General features: G+C 39.2%; 1 protein-coding gene across 5 annotated transcripts in view; it reads left to right on the top strand.

Moving 5' to 3' along the window:
• Strn3 (striatin 3) overlaps positions 1–16,394 on the top strand; it is a 97,251-nt gene extending 80,857 nt beyond the window's left edge. For all 5 annotated transcript variants that reach the window (XM_076550700.1, XM_076550698.1, XM_076550697.1 and 2 more), the window contains 5 exons: positions 380–547; positions 2,784–2,924; positions 3,366–3,473; positions 14,540–14,626; positions 14,707–16,394. In XM_076550700.1, coding sequence (XP_076406815.1) covers positions 380–547; positions 2,784–2,924; positions 3,366–3,473; positions 14,540–14,626; positions 14,707–14,876 — 674 coding nt within the window. In that variant the 3' untranslated portion in view covers positions 14,877–16,394. The remainder of the gene's footprint in view (positions 1–379; positions 548–2,783; positions 2,925–3,365; positions 3,474–14,539; positions 14,627–14,706) is intronic.
• The last annotated feature ends 408 nt before the right edge of the window (positions 16,395–16,802 follow it).

Below are 16,802 nucleotides of genomic sequence, written 5' to 3' on the forward strand. Positions count from 1 at the left end.
GCTGATTTATTTTTTGTACATACTTTATAGAAATTGTGAATATACAAATAGTATTAGTATTGTTGGAATAAATGATACCAATCACCCACAATTCAATATTTAGAAATATTCACTGTGCTTTGGTTTGTCTTGTGGTTTTTATGTTTTGTTTTGCTTTTTGGGGGGGACAGGGTCTTACCATATAGCCCTGATTGGCCTTGGACTCTCTATATAGACCAGGCTGGTCTACAACACACAGATATTTGCTTCTCAGGTGCTGGGATAAAAGACATGCACCATGATGCCTGGCTTTACATACATTTTTAAATTTAATTACGTGGTAAGTTATCTATCATTCGCCAAACTTCTTCCAACCAATGTTTTGTTTGTTTTTTCACAGAGTCAAATGTTCTAGCCGGCACTTTAGTTGCTCATACAGATGCAGTCTGGGGTCTTGCCTATAGTGGCATAAAAAATCAGTTACTGTCTTGTTCAGCAGATGGCACTGTTAGGTTGTGGACTCCTCAAGAGAAATTGCCTTGTATTTGCACTTACAATGGAGACAAGGGTAAGTCAGATTTGCCTCTTCAAAAGCAGTGTTTTTTTTTTTTTTTCCCTTGTTGTTTGTTTTTTTAAGCTTTACCACTGATTTCTGTGTCATGTATATGCACGTGATTGCAGGTGCTCATAGAGGCTAGGATCCCTTGGAGTTACTTGCATACAGGAAGTTGTGAGCTACCTGACAGGTGCTGGAAACAGAAATCTGAGTAGCAAACACTCTTAACTGCTTTGTCCAAAGAGCCTTTAAGAATATATATTTGTGGTGTGTGTGTGTGTGTGTGTGTGTGTGTGTGTGTGTGTGTGTGTGTGTGTGTGTGTTTTGCACTCACCACCTTGGCATACACGTGGAGGAAGGTTAGAGTACTACTGGCAGGAATCTGTTCCCTCCACCACTGTTAGGCCCAGTAACAAGGGCCCCCTCTACCTGCTAAGCATTTTGCTTTTCCAAGAAGAACGTTTGTTAAAAAAAAAAAAACCTGGAAAATAAAAAGGAGAAAGCAATTCTTTCTTTACTGATCCAAAGAGAAGTGTTTTATAAAACTTGCCATTATCTTTTTACTTAGTCCTGTTTTACTGGAAGTGCTTTGCAGATGTCAGCGAAGCTCTGTGCTTTTTGGACTTTTTCAGATCATTTTCTATTTTTAAAAATAAACATATTTGCACTTACCAATAAGTAGACAAATGATACTACTTAAAAGGGCTATAGGAGCCGGGCGGGGGTGGCGCACGCCTTTAATCCCAGCAGTCGGGAGGCAGAGGCAGGCGGATCTTTGTGAGTTCGAGGCCAGCCTGGTCTCCAAAGCGAGTTCCAGGAAAGGCGCAAAGCTACACAGAGAAACCCTGTCTCGAAAAACCAAAAAAAAAAAAAAAAAAGGGGTGGGGGGGGTGGTGGCTATAGGAAACAAGGACAGCTGCTTGTAAGGACTGATGGGTTCATAGTCTTAAATACACCTGCCTAAAAACCATGTGTGCCATGACTGAGCACGTAGGTCTGTGTGTTCAGGGTGGGATGGGACAGCCACAGTCATTACAACACCTTTAATGAGAAGCACAAATGGGATTGCTTTCATGATTTTTATTATTTTCATTTTTGTATAAAATATGTTTGTATTTGTGTTACGTGGAGAGCAGAGGGCAGCTTGAGGGAATCGGCTCTGTCCTACTATGTGTGGGTCTTGAGGAACAAACTCAGATTGTCAGTCAGGCTTGACTGCAAGCACCCTTACCTGCCAAGCCTTCTTGCTAGCCTGTAAATCTTTATTATAGAAGGGTTAACCAGCTTTACTTTTTGAAGATGTTTGTGCACATCTTTATAATATTATTGGTCTTATAGTCTGAGTTTTTCAAATTAAGTTTTTCATCAGACCTTTGATTTGAACTTAAATATGTATTGTTTTAAGACATCTTAAGAGGGTAGTATATGTTCAGTTTTGTTTATCTTTTTTGTATTTTGCGATTCTATGATATTTCAGATACGCATACCTTAAGAAGTAAAAATTAGATACTTGCTTCCTACTTCATCCAGATTTTTAATTATTAGACTCCAGATTTTACCTACTTGTTATTTGAATTATTAATTCAAATTATTAATGTGTTAAGGAAGAGAATTGCTCCATGTTCCACTTTGGGATACTATTATACCAGTGCATTGCATGGTCCAAGCTTTTTTTTAAAAAAAGTCTCTGTGTGGCTCTGGCTGGCCTGAAATGCACAGAGATCCTCCTGTCTCTGCCTCTGTAGTGCTGGGATTAAAGGCATGCTTCATTTTTATTGATCCAGATTTTGACTTGTATTAACTCTTTGGCAAGGCTTAATATTTGGCAAGAGTCTTCCAAGAGAGTGATGTAGGAGAATTCCAGGTTTGGATTTATTTATTTGTTTTGGGGGTTGTTTAATTTGTTGTGGGTTTTTTGTTTTGTTTTGTTTTCATTTTCCCTACGAAAATTGGCAGATATTTTAAATGAACAGGTTTTTATTTTTCCTCTACCTTAAAATAAAATGCATAGCAAGGTAAGGGTTACACCATGTTAGACTAATAATTTTTATGTGTCTCTACTCTTTGGTTATATTTTTTATAATGTAAAATAGAATATTATAAATAATAACTTTTTAAATAACTGAGAAGTATTTCTTGCCACCCTAACACATTGCTTCTTTTTCATTATTCATATAATTTCAGAATTTTGTGTGTGCGTGTATGTGTGCAGATAAATACACATGAATCTATTTTGGCCTCTTTACAGGACATGGGATACCTACATCAGTTGACTTTATAGGCTGTGATCCAGCTCATATGGTGACCTCTTTCAATACTGGTAGTGCGGTAATTTATGATTTAGAAACATCACAGTCATTGGTGATGCTTTCATCACAGGTAGATTCTGGTAAGTTTTCATGAATTTCTTTGAAATTTCTTTAAGAAGATTATTACATGAAGGAGGGTGGTCTTTAGCTAATTTTCATAATAACTATGAATTTAATACGGAAAATAATTTATGTTATACTGATTGTACATCATTTCTGTATGTACCGGGTCCTGACGTAGTCTAAAACACTGAGCTATTACTAAGGCTCAACCCGAGTGGTTTGAATTTTTTTTTTTTTTTTTTACCTTTTTTTTTTTTTTTTTTTTTTGGTTTTTCGAGACAGGGTTTCTCTGTGTAGCTTTGCGCCTTTCCTGGAACTCACTTGGTAGCCCAGGCTGGCCTCGAACTCACAGAGATCCGCCTGCCTCTGCCTCCCGAGTGCTGGGATTAAAGGCGTGCGCCAACACCGCCCGGCCGAGTGGTTTGTATTTTAAAGTACTCTGTTCCTTTATTTTTCAGGTTTACAATCTAGCAATCACATTAACAGAGTAGTAAGTCATCCCACACTTCCTGTTACAATAACTGCTCATGAAGATAGACACATCAAGTTTTTTGACAATAAAACGGGTAAGGCTTCAGGTGATTGAAAGTACTGTTCTGTTATATAAGGAATGTTGTCTTTTGGTTTATGAAATCATGAAATCATGCCTTTTTTTGAGGTGCTGGGGACTCACACATGGTACTTAATTACCTAACCACAGATCTACATTATTGCTGCTAAGCTACTCTAACTCATTTTTGCTTTGCTTAGTATCGCCCTCTTAAATGTGCAAGTTTTATTTTTGATTATGTATAATACTTTGTCTAATACCATTTCTTTAGATAAAAATCTACTATTTGAATATTTTCATGTTGTTTTAATATAGCAACATATATCACTTATTTGGTATTTTGAGTATGTTTTTAAAACTGTTTCTCCGTGACTCAAATGGTTTGCTGTCATCTTTATCGTATAGCTTCAATCGTAGATGTATATATTTCTAAAAATTTATTGTGTGTATATGATGTATGTAATTGGAAGCATAAGCGTTACAGCAGACATGTGCAGGGTATAAGACCTGTAGGGTAGGTGCTTGCCTTCATTTATATAGGTTGTGTGGACCAAATTCAGGCCATCAGGCTTGTGTGGCAAATGCATTACCTGTTCAACCGTTGCAGTGGCCCAGTGGATATATTTCTAAGGACCCGTTTTCTGTTACCACCTAGAATATTACATAAAATACTGGCTTTGGGGTGCTGAAGAGATAGCTCAGTGGCTAAAGCTGGTACTGCTCTTACAAAGAATCCAAGTCCAATTGCCAGCACTTATATATGTCTCCTTATAACTGCATGTAACTCCAGCTTCAGAGGATCCAGTACCTCCAGCTTCTGCAGGCATCCACACTCATGTGTACATATCTCCCCCACCCACCCACCCCCCACCCCCCACCCCCCACCCCGGTCTGTGTCTCTGTCTGAAAAAAGTCTTTAAAAAATACTCTTTCAGGGCCGGGCGGTGGTGGCGCACGCCTTTAATCCCAGCACTCGGGAGGCAGAGACAGGCGGATCTCTGTGAGTTCGAGGCCAGCCTGGGCTACCAAGTGAGCTCCAGGAAAGGCGCAAAGCTACACAGAGAAACCCTGTCTCGAAAAACCAAAAAAAAAAAAAAAAAATACTCTTTCAGGAAATGTCTGACAACTTGGGCTACTCTGAGGAGAACCTAAACAAGGAGGTTATTTAATGACTTAGAAACTTCATTGTTAACCACAGCATTATTATAGGACTGCAGATTACCAGGCCACACAACAAACTAGAATATGGCAAGGCAATAATTTTCAGCATTTAGAGGATTACATAAGTCCCAATAACAAATATGGACCGATTCCCTTTAACTCTGTATAACAAGGTGAGAACTAAATGAATATTCACAGATCTACATATTGCATAGAAAACCAAATTCATGTTCATGTGGATGTTCTCAGTTAAATGCCTTTTCAAATCAATTCTGTATTTTATGGAACATAAATGTCTTCCATTGAGCAAGAGCAGAGATTATTTCTGTTGTGTTTTTAGAAAGATTCGTTTGTTTGAGCTGGGGTCACACTCTACTCGGACTAGCCTCAAGCTGTCCGTCCCTGTCAGTCTCTGAGTACTTGTAATACAGACATGTGTCACTGTATCCAGCAAAAAGATTTCCTTTCTTAATAGAAACTTTTATTTTTTGGGAGAATGGCTTAGCCATTGTTCTATTGCTGTGAAGAGACACTATGACCAAGGTACTCCGAGGGGGCGGGTGGGAGGGAGGAGAGAGAGTGGGGAGAAAGACTGACTAGGCCTGGTGTGGACTTTTGAAACCCCCAGTGACACACTTCCTGCAACAGGTCACACCTCCACCAACAAGGCCACACCTAATGCTTTCCAGCAGTTGTAACAGTTCAAATATGAGCCTATGTGGGCCATTCTATTCAAACTACCACAAGGGGTGATCAAAAAGTATCTCCAGAGCTCTTTTTCTGGAAGAAATCAAGAAGTGAGTCAATAAGAGTTTACACAGTAAAAAATAAAGTGAGAGTTTGATGATGTAGCTTATTGGTTATGTGCTTGCTTAACATGCACAAAGCCCAGGATTCAGTCCCCAGCACGACATAAACTGAGCATGGTGGTTCATCCCTGTTATCCCAGCACTCAGAAGGTGAAGGTAGGAGCATCTGAGTTGAAGATGAGAGGCTGGAGAGATGGCTCAGTGGTTAAGTGCACTGATGCTCTTACAGAGGACCTGAGTTTGAGTCCCATCATCTACATGGTGGCTCATAGCTGTAACTCATGAATCTGTAACTCAGCAGATTCCAGGGAATCTGCTGTCCTCTTCTGACTTCTGTGGTCTCCTGGATGCACTTGGTGCAAACACTAGACATATATACATACATTAACTAAGTAAAAATACTTTTATTAAAGTTTAAAATCCTTGGGTACATAGCCAATTCAAGGCTACTCTGAGATATATGAGACTCCAGTCTCAAAATCAAACAACAACAACAACAGATTGTTTCTGCATTCTACCAATTCTTTCTGTTAACAAGTCTAAAGCCTTGTTGGTGTACAGTGGGCTCCACACAATAGAAATTCTAAAAAATTGATCTCCCAGTACCACATGCATATATGTATCTAGTTACATTGCTACATTAAACTGTTAGATTATCTTCATATACTGTGTTGTCAAAGATAATTGGTTATTGATTTAAATATTGTCACCTAGTCTGTTCCCATAACTGGTGTTTCTGGTTAGCTAGAATGTCATTTTATATAATGTATAGTAAATTTGTGGATTTTTTTTTTTTTCGAAAAATCTGAAACATGATAAAAATTGATACTATAAATGGGTTCAATAAATAAATGAGTAAGCCAAACATGGTGGTACATGCTTCTAATCCCTGCATGTAGGAGACTGAGGCAGGGAGACTTAAGGGTTCTGGGTCATTCTAGAATATATAGTGAGACCTTGTCTTACCCCCTCTCCCCCGAAATTTGAATAAATGATTTTAATGATTAAAAATGTACTCAGGATTTTATATTGTACTTAATATCTTCATGGAAAGATGTTATTCTTGCTTTATTGAGAGTTTGTTTTCTGAGAGAATTAGGAGATACATATATATGCATACATATGTCTGCATGCACAAGGTAAGTCCTGCTACATGTGGTGTTGTTTTATGTTTTGCTTTAAGAAACAGTAAGTTATGGATGTTTTGTTTTGTTTTTATTTTTTTAGGTTTTATTTTATTTTATTTTATTTTATTTTTTGGTTTTTTGAGACAGGGTTTCTCTGTGTAGCTTTGCGCCTTTCCTGGAACTCGCTTTGGAGACCAGGCTGGCCTCGAACTCACAGAGATCCACCTGGCTCTGCCTCCCGAGTGCTGGGATTAAAGGCGTGCGCCACCACCGCCCGGCTTTATTTTTAATTATGTGTATATGTCTATATATGAGTATGTGGGTGTGGGTGTCAGTGGAAGCCAGAAGAGAGTGTTGGATCCCTTGGAACTGGGTTTTGCAGATGGTTACTAGGGAAGTGTGAGTGTTAGCACCAAACTCGGGTCCACTGGGAGAATGGGAAGTGCTTGTAAATGCTGCACCATTGCTGCAGTTTTCAGGGGAAGAAGATAGAAGAGGTGTTTGGAGGTAGAATCACAGTGGTAGGAATTTGTGCTGGAGCAGCAATTTCTAATAGGCAAAACAAATATAAAATTTGAGAAAGAAATAGGACCTTTTTAGAATCAGATTAAGAATATTAAACATTGGGACTGGAGAGATGGCTCAATAGTTAACAGTACTTGCTCTTCAATTTCCAGCACCCACATGGCAGCTCATTACTGTCTGTAACTCCAGTTCTAGGACATGCAAAACCTTGTTGGTGCCAGGCCTGCATGCATATTAGTATACAAACATATATGTAAGCAAAAGACTCATATATATAAATTTAAAGAGTGTTGAACTTTTGTTTATACTATGTGCGTAAACTGAAAAAAAATGCTTATGTATGGCTTTATAACTTTGGTTTGGAAAGATCAGTTTGTGCTTTGTTCTGTAGGGTTCTTAACTTAAATTTAAATTTTAAATTAAAGATTTAAATATATCAGTTTGAGAGGGAGAGAAAGTGAGTGTGGGGGTAGGGGTGTGCGTGCGCATGCATGTGGAGGCCAGAAGAGTCTCAGATCCCCTGGAGCTGGAGTTACAGGTAGTTTTGAGCCACCTAATGCAGGTGCTGGAAACTGAACTCTGGATATCTAAGTACATGCTCTTAACTGCTGAGCCATCTCTCCAGCCCCTCAGTTTCTACCTTTTCTTTCACAGAGATCTTCCAGATCTGTAGGGCTTTTTTGTTTGTTGTTTTTATGTTTAATTTTTAGTAGTAGACCAGTAGGCCTAGTAGTGGTCCATCTACTTTGGATGGTGATGTTTACCTGAGTTTACAGAGTTGAGAGCAAAACCACATGGGCAACTGTTTAATGAGATCCCGACTCAGACATAAAGAAAAAGTGCTGGAGGGATAGCTTAATCGCTGAGAGAACTGTTTTGGCATATGCAGTCCCTAGACACAGTCCTCAGTGCTGGAAAACTAATAAAACTTTGGTGAAGACAAACATTTGAGTTCCCTGTCCTGTCCTGTGTGATTCTGGGAAAAGGTCTTGTCTGAGTGAGAGGAGAAGAGGATGCAAGGAAGGACCTGAATTGGTTGTGAACTTGTTTGTGCAGCAACAATTATCTACATACTTTTTTCCTTTTTAAAATTTTATTTTACATTGGGAGGTGGTGGCACATGCCTTTAATCCCAGAGGGAGACGGATCTCTGTAAGTTCAAGGCCAGCCTGGTGTCCAGAGTGAGTTCTAGGACAGCCAGGGTTACACAAAGAAACACTGTCTTGAAAACAAGACAGAAAACAAGAAAAGTTTTATTTCATTTATATGAGTGTTTGCTTGCCCGTCCATATGCATGTATATCATGTGTATGCTTGGTGCCCAAGGAAGTCAGAAAAGGCCATTACATCCTCTGCAACTGGTGTTATGAATAGTTTTTAACCACCATGTCGGTGTTGGGAGTCAAACCTGGGTCTTCTACAAGAGCAAGTGCTCTTAACCACAGAGCCATCACTCCAGTCCAAGTATCTGCCATATTCTTGATACTGTTGGTCTTTGGTGAACAGAGTGAAATAAATGGTCCTCAGACTTGTTTTATTGTTTACTGTTTGTGAAATATTGTTCCATTTGACTTGCACATATTAATTTATTTGTACTTTTAAAATTTATTTGTGTATGGGTATTTTGCCTTCAGAGGTCAGAAAAGGGTGTCAGATAGTCTGAAACTGTCAGGTTGGTACTCGAGACCAAACCTGGGTTGACCTCTACAAGAACAGAAGGTGCTCTTGACCTGAGCGAGCACTCAAGCTCATTTGCACTTTGAATAGCTCTAGGTATATATACAATATTACATTTTTTCAGTTATAGAAGATGCAGTTTGTCATCTTTTATTTTGTTGTTGGGGAAAGGGCAGATGCCGAAAAATGAATCCAGGCTTAGCACACTGTAGGGCAAATGTCTACTACTGAACGACCTCCTTAACTAGGAATCCACCCACTGTAATGGAAGATGGTGTTACTAGGAGGATGGAACCAGAAAAGAGTTGGTTAAATGAGTGAACTGCAAGTATGTATTATTGAAAATAAGGTCCTGATTACCTTTAGAGGTCGGAAATGTTATGGTCACCATTAGACCAACATCTAGCTTGGTCCAGCATTGTGTGCGTCTATACACAGTCTCTCTGGTGGATTACTCAGATTTTGAAGTGCCTTTGTGTATATGTGGAGAAGAATTGACTAAGTTATTGGGCATCTGTCTGGGGAGATGGCTCAGTGGGTAATGGCTCTTACTGTGCAAGCATCAGGATCTGAGTTCAGATTCCCAGCACCCATATAAAAATGTGAGCATGACTGCACATGCCTGTAGTGCAAGCATTGGGGGACAGAGACAAAAGATAAAAGATGCTGAGAGTTTGTTGGCCAGCCACCTTAGCCCAAAAGGCAAACTTTTGGCTCGGTGAGAGACCCTGTCAAGGTAGTAGTAAGTCAGAGTCATATATAGTAGATGTTGGTGGCGGGGGTTACTCTTTTGGCGGGGGCACCACCCAGCTCCCAAATAAATCACACATGGAGGGTTATTAGTACTTTATGAATGCCTGGCTTTAGCTTGGCTTAGTTTCTTGCCAGCTTTCCTTAACTTATTCTGACTACCTTTTGCCTCTGGGCTTTTCCTGTTCTCTAACTTCTTAACAGAAGTCTTACTTTTACTCTGTGGCTCGCTGTGTAGCTGGGTGGCTGGCCCCTGGAGTCCTCCTCCTTTTCTGGCTCCTAGCTCTCCAATCCCACTTCCCATATTTCTCCTTCTGTTTATTCTCTCTGCCTGCCATCCCTGCCTATTCTTTCTCCTGCCTTGCTATTGGCCAGTTGTTTATTAGACCATCAGGTGTTTTACAAAGGCACAGTAACACAGCTTCACAGAGCTAAACAAATGCAACATAAACAAAAGTAACACACCTTAAAATAATATTCTACTGCATATAGGAAGACATGTGGCCTTTTGCTCTGGCGTCTCTGTGTGTGCTCCTCTCCATGTACCCACACCATCAGTGTGCATGCAGCATACACAGACATACACACAGATAGTAGGCAGGAAGTCTAGGGTTTAAACGAGGAAAATTAGAGCCCCTGCGATAAGCGTGTAGCTTCATCTTAGTCTTTAGTTAAAGACATAATAAATTTGGGGGTGGGGATCATTCTCAGGAGAGGAGAAAACTAGAACTAGATTAATGAATTGAGTCACCCTCATAAATGTGACTTGTTTGTTTGTTTGTTTGTGAGAGGGTTTCTCTGTGTAGCTCTGGCCTTCCTGGACCCACATTGTAAACCAGGCTGGCCTTGAACTCTGAGATCCACCTGCCTCTGCCTCCTGAGTGCTGGGATTAAAGGCATATGCTACCATGCTTGGCTATAAATGTGACATTTTAAATGAAGCTTGATGATAGGTGGTTGGAAGGGAACTATTTATACTCGAGGTTTTTTAGGCTTCTATTGGGAAGAATGGATAACTGGAAGAAGGAGAGTTCATTTTCTTTATGGATGTGTATCTATTAAATCTTTCTTTGTCCCATTAGCCAACTCCCAAATAATGACATGGAAACTTACTAATTATGAAAGGTTGGCCTTTCTCAGGCTTGTCTCAATGAGCCCTTGTAACTTAACCCACATTTTTATTAATTCATGTTCTATCACATGGCTTTTACATCTATCCCATTCTGTGTGTGCAGCTAGTTCTGCATCTGGCTGGCGTCTGATTAGATTCATCGTGAGTATCCTATCTCTGCCTGGAAGTCTTGCCTATCTCTCTTGCTTAGCCATTGCCCATTTAGCTCTTTTTTTTTTTTTAAAGTTTATTTATTTATTATGTATACAGAAGAGGGTGCCAGATCTCATTACAGATGGTTGTGAACCACCATGTGGGTGCTGGGAATTGAACTCAGGACCTCTGAAAGAGCAGTCAGTGCTCTTAACTGCTGAGCCATCTCTCCAGCCCCCCATTTAGCTCTTTATTAAACCAATCAGAAAGCGCCTTAGGCAGAGATACATCTTTACAGTGTAAACAAATATTCTGCAACAGATGTGGCCTCTTTAAGGATTTAGGTTGATCATCTTCCAGTGGGAGACCCTGTACCCATGAGTATATGGGCAGCACAGATTGGACTTGGTGGATTTATTATTATTATGAAAGTTTGTGCTGGAGAGATTGCTCAGTGTTTAAAAGAACTTACTGCTGTTGCAGAGGATCCCAGGTTCAGTTTCCAGCATCCACACAGTGGTCTTTAACTCCAGTTCTGGGGGATCCAGCACTTTGTGTGTGCTAGCCTCAGTGGGTACCAGGTACACATGCAGAGCACTTTCATACATGCAGGTAAAACACTTGTACACATAAAACAAAATAAAATTTGAAGAGCCAAAGTTGTGTGCTGAAGAGGCAGAGGCAGGAGGATTATTAGCTCAAGTTCAAAGCTAACCTGGACTACACATTTTATTCTCCTAAACCTAAGGATTAAGGATTGTTGTAGAAGAGGGCAAGAAAGATTGTAAGAGCCAGAGGATTGGGAAGTCTGCTGTGAGATAGTATCTCCTGGGAATACAGAAGATACACTCACAGAGTCTCACCAACATGGCCGCCTAAACATGAGCTGAACAAGGACAATGACCATAGATAGGCCTCAACCACATACAAAGAACTGTAGGTAGAACTAAGAAATGCTAAAAGTGGGAGAAAGATTGTTCCCCAAGGAAGAGCACACCAATGATTATCCAACACCAGATGGTCAGCCCCGAAAACATACTTACAAGTAACATAGTACACACTGATGAGGTTACTTTTAGGAATATGTATGTATATACATGTACCTATATGCACATTAAAGCTAATGAAAAAAGGGCCATGAATTTGAAAGAGAACAAGGGCGGATATATTGGGAGGGTGTCTTTAGCCACTGTTCTGTTGCTGTGAGGAGACACCATAACCACAGCAACATAAAAGAAGGCATTTAATTGGCTTGCTTACAGTTGCAGAGGTTTAGTCCATTTTCATAGTCTGGAGCATGGCAGCACACAGGCAGACAGACACGGGGCTGGAGAAGTGGTTGAGAGCTCTACATATGAATCCACAGGCAGTAAGAAGAAAAAAGAGACAGTGGGCCTTGGAAATCTCAAAGCCCACACCCAGGTCTCACTTCCTCCAACAGAGGCACACTTGCTCCAATAAGGTCACACCTAATCCCTCAATAGTGCCACTCCCTAATGACCAAGCAATGGAACAAGCCATTCTTGTTCAAATCACCACTGAAGGTTTCAGGGAGGAAAGGGAAGAAAATGATGTAATTATATTTTAATCTCAAAAATAAGAGAAAAGAAAGACATGAAATTGGGGGGAGGAGATAAAGAAGTGGGGAGTGAATTTGATTAAGTAAAATACATTGTATAAAACTCAATTAGTAAAAATTTTGTATTAAAAATACTATATTAAGTAAATTTTATGTTACTGAGGTATCAACAACTCCTAAAATTAACCTGTTAATTAACTTTAGTGATAATGAGAAATAAGCAGCTGTGGCTTGAAATCAGCAGAAGCAAAGTATTGCCAAAAAATGATTCAACTTCTTATGGTTTGCATATTTTACTGTGTTCTAGTTTTGTGTTCAGGTCAACAGCTGTGGCCCAGGGGTAAGGAAGGAGAGTAGGTCTCTTATATCCCAGTATAAAATGTCACACAAGACCAGCACTATGGCAGATGACCATAACTTAAATTTATAGGACTTCCTGTAAATCAGCGTCCTAGTGGTGCTGGTTAAATGGGAATTGATGTTTATAAAGTATCAGTGTTTGTTATTTTAGTCCCTTCTTGGATTTTTTTTTTAAGACAGCTTTTCTCTATGTAGTCCAGGCTAGACCAGGCCAGTCTCAAACTCACAGAGATCCACTTGCCTTTTGCCCCCTAAATTCCGGGATTAAAGACGTGCATTGCCATGCCCGGCCTTGTTTTGTTGCTGCTCTTTCAACATATATTTGTGTATATGGGCACATGCATGTAGAGGTCAGAGGACAACTTGCAAAAGTTGGTTCTCCTCCCTGGACTCAAACTCAGGTGGTTATGCTTGGTGGCAAGCCTCTACCTGATGAGCCTACTGGATAACCCCCCCCCCCCAAAGAATCAAGTTATAATGTTGCTTTTTCTTCATCAAGTCATGTTGCCACTGTAGGACACTCTTTCCCCCCAAAACTTGGTACTGCACAACTTTGTATTTACAGCTTGTTTTAAATTTCAACTTGGTGAGTTGGCACAGAGGTTAAGAACACTTGTTCCTCTTGCAAAGGACCCAAGTTTGACTCCCAGTAGCACGTGCCTCACAAACATCTGTAACTCTAGTCCCAGTTTCCAGTGCCCTCTTCTGACAAGTGGAGGCATCGGCTACCTACTTGGTGCACCCATACCTACATGCTGGCAAAACATTCATACATATGAAATTAATCTTAAAAAAAATTAAACTTGCAGACACACAAAAATAAGTGAATCCTGATTGCATGGTGGGCTTTTATGATAAGACAATACATAAGATTCACCCCAGTAAAGAAACCCAGGACAGTCCAAAATCGTTATTTTGTCTGCCATTTTATCTTAGTCCGACTTGGTGAACCAAAAAGGTCTTTTTGAGGTCACTAACAAGAATATAAGTGAGGGTTACATAAGCAGGAGCAGTCATGGATCAACCAAGTCAGCTGCAACAGGGAAAAGCCTGCCCGACATGGGAGAGGGTGGCGTTCTCTGCCCAGCGTAGGCAGGGCCGCAGGCGGAGGGCAGCTCTGAAGAGGCTCTCCCCAGCACTTGTTTACGACTGCTAGAAAACCTAAGGGTTGGAGAGACGGCTCAGTGGCCAAGAGCACGGATTGTTCTTGCAGAGGGCCTGAGTTCCAGTCTCAGTACCCATATCTAGTTTCAGGAGCCGGCACCTCTCTGACTTCCGTGCACATACACAGACACACATACATTCACATAAATTAAAAATTGAAATAGAAACTTAGAGTGGGTGGGACAGGACTTCCAGAATCTTCCAAGATTCCACTTTCCTCAGTCATGTGACCTTCAGTTTATCTACTGAGTCCTTTTTCTCCCACCTGTAGGGCAATGTTTCATTTAGGAGCAAAGTCTTAAAAATAACAATATTGAAATTTTTCTCCAGACTATTAGTATAATAGATGCATCTTGAAAAATATATTAAGTGAAAGAAGCCAGACACAAAAGCCACGTATTCAGAATGTGTTGAGTATAAAGCATCTGGAATAGATCAGTCTCTAGAAAGAGTAGACCCTTGTTCCTAGGGACTGGGCAAGGTTTTCTTTTTCAGTGATGAACATGTGATAGAGATCTTGGTGGTGGTGCCCACTGTGAATTGTGTCCTCCCAAATGGTTAAAATTGTAAAAATATGAGTATTTTTCCAAAACTGAAAATACTGCTATGTTGATGGTGTATTTTAGCTTCTGCCTTTCAACATGAATCTCCTGTTTTTGTTTTATAGGTAAAATGATCCATTCTATGGTAGCTCATTTGGATGCTGTTACAAGTTTAGCAGTAGATCCCAATGGAATCTATTTGATGTCTGGAAGTAAGTTTGAACTTCTGTACAACTTACAAACTTCATAAAGGAATTGTTCTTCAGTAATAAGCTTTATTTGTCTTTTACAGGCCATGACTGCTCCATTAGATTATGGAATCTGGACAGTAAGACATGTGTACAAGAAATCACAGCTCATAGGAAGAAATTGGATGAGTCAATTTATGATGTTGCTTTCCATCCGTCAAAGGCATATATCGCCAGTGCAGGAGCTGATGCCCTTGCCAAAGTATTTGTGTGAACCGACATAGACTCACATCATGAAAACAGATTGTCTTGGTCAGAAAGAGGGTCTGTCTGCATCACTGCCATCAAGAAGGTTACTGATATGACACTACATGTGATCTGCCTGGGTCAAGCTATTGGGGGCAGGCTTAAGTTGTTGGGAATCACATCTTCATGTCAGGTTATTAGTTTAATTGTAATTAACTGTATTTGTGAGACAGGAAGAAAACGGACTCCAGTATCTGTGCTGTATACTGGATATGAACTGAGTGTAGTTTTTTTTTTTTTTTTAAATGTTTAAGCCAATGTGGAGTCTGATCTCACAACAACAACAAAACAATTAAATAAAGGACTTGTTTTTGTTGGACTCTGTGTGCTGCCTTAGGGTTAGGAATGTGGTGCTCTCGTGGGGAAGCAAGCTCCAAGAGTAGCGTTTTTCATCTCTTAGTTACCTTATGTTTATCGGTTGAATGCCACAGATTCCCTTTTAAACTTATTTTGCTTTAAAAAAGAAAAAAGAAAAAAGAAAGAAAAGAAAATTTAACTTAAAATATTTTAGCATTAGTTGCACAAAATGTTTGGATAAAATTCTAGTTTTTATAAGTCTTTTTATATATTTAGCCTGTCACCACAGTGCTCAAGATCATATTGATGTTTTTCTGCATTACACAGCCCTAAAACACAGAGCTCTCACTAACCTGCCACCTGTAACCACTTCCTGTCCTCCTTTTGCCTAATACAGCTCAGCTAAGTCCTTCCTAAGATGCTATATCACCTTCGTCTACACGTCTTCATGAATCAAGGACTATTAAGTGTATTAAAACAAAGCCGTGGAGTCTAGTACTCCAAATGAACTCTTTAAAAACTAATCTGACATCCTATCACTATGTGATATTTTGTACATCTTACTGTATTTACAAGTTTATTTATCAAGGATTATCCATCTTGCTAATGGCCTATTATTTATTTCACTTTTTGTTGGTCTTTATATCCTTTTATTAATGTGCTAAGGGAACCTGTGTATCTATTTTGGAACTCTTTGAACAGTCTAAAATAGACTAAAAATGGGATGTTTTATAGTTAAGTTACAAACCAAGGTGTTTCTCCCCAAGATACTATCTTGATTTACCATGATTCCAGAACAAAACAATCTAGTTTAAAAAAAATTGGAGAATATTTTATTGCTATTACATACATATTTTAAAAAGTTGAATCAGGATACTGAAGTCTGCTGGAATTGGACTAGTTTCCCCTGTTTTTGTTTTTGTTTTTGTTTTTTTAGATGTGCTTAATTTTATGGTGTAACTAAAGATTTTCTTTGTGTAATGCATGATTAAGACAATAAAGTATTTTTTTCTAGTCTTCCAAAAACCTTTTCTGATCAGTTTGCGAGTTTTGATGAGTTTTGTAAGGTTTTTGTTTTCCAGACTATGAATCAGCAAATTTTTAAGATTGTACCACAAAGCAAACGTACAGCTGTTGAAAAATAATGTATATAAAATGCATATAATAAATATTAAATTGTGTACCTGTATGTTGCTGTTGGCCACATCATTTCGTGTTGAATAATAATAAAGTGCAATCCTCTCCACGATTAAAGTAGGGAATGGAGATGGTTTCTTAGTCCTTCATTTTCATGCTATTTCTGTATTCCTAGTACGTTCTGATATTCTAATAAGGTTACAACATAAACACTATTAAGGATACTTTACAAAGTATTTGCACTACCTGGCGTAGCTTTTATGCTATTAAAATAAGATAAGGCAGCCAATGTCATGCTCATTTCCAAGTTTCAGATACGCAATTTAAATAATCTGCTTAGACATCCTATTTCTTTGAGTTTTACTTTACTAGTAAATAGTGTTGTCCAGTTTAGCTAACAAAAATGTTAGCAAAGAATAAAGTACATTATTCACTTAGTAGAATGTTCTTATAAAGTTAA

This window comes from Peromyscus maniculatus, chromosome 14 (assembly GCF_049852395.1).
Source record: "Peromyscus maniculatus bairdii isolate BWxNUB_F1_BW_parent chromosome 14, HU_Pman_BW_mat_3.1, whole genome shotgun sequence".
NCBI lineage: Eukaryota > Metazoa > Chordata > Mammalia > Rodentia > Cricetidae > Peromyscus > Peromyscus maniculatus.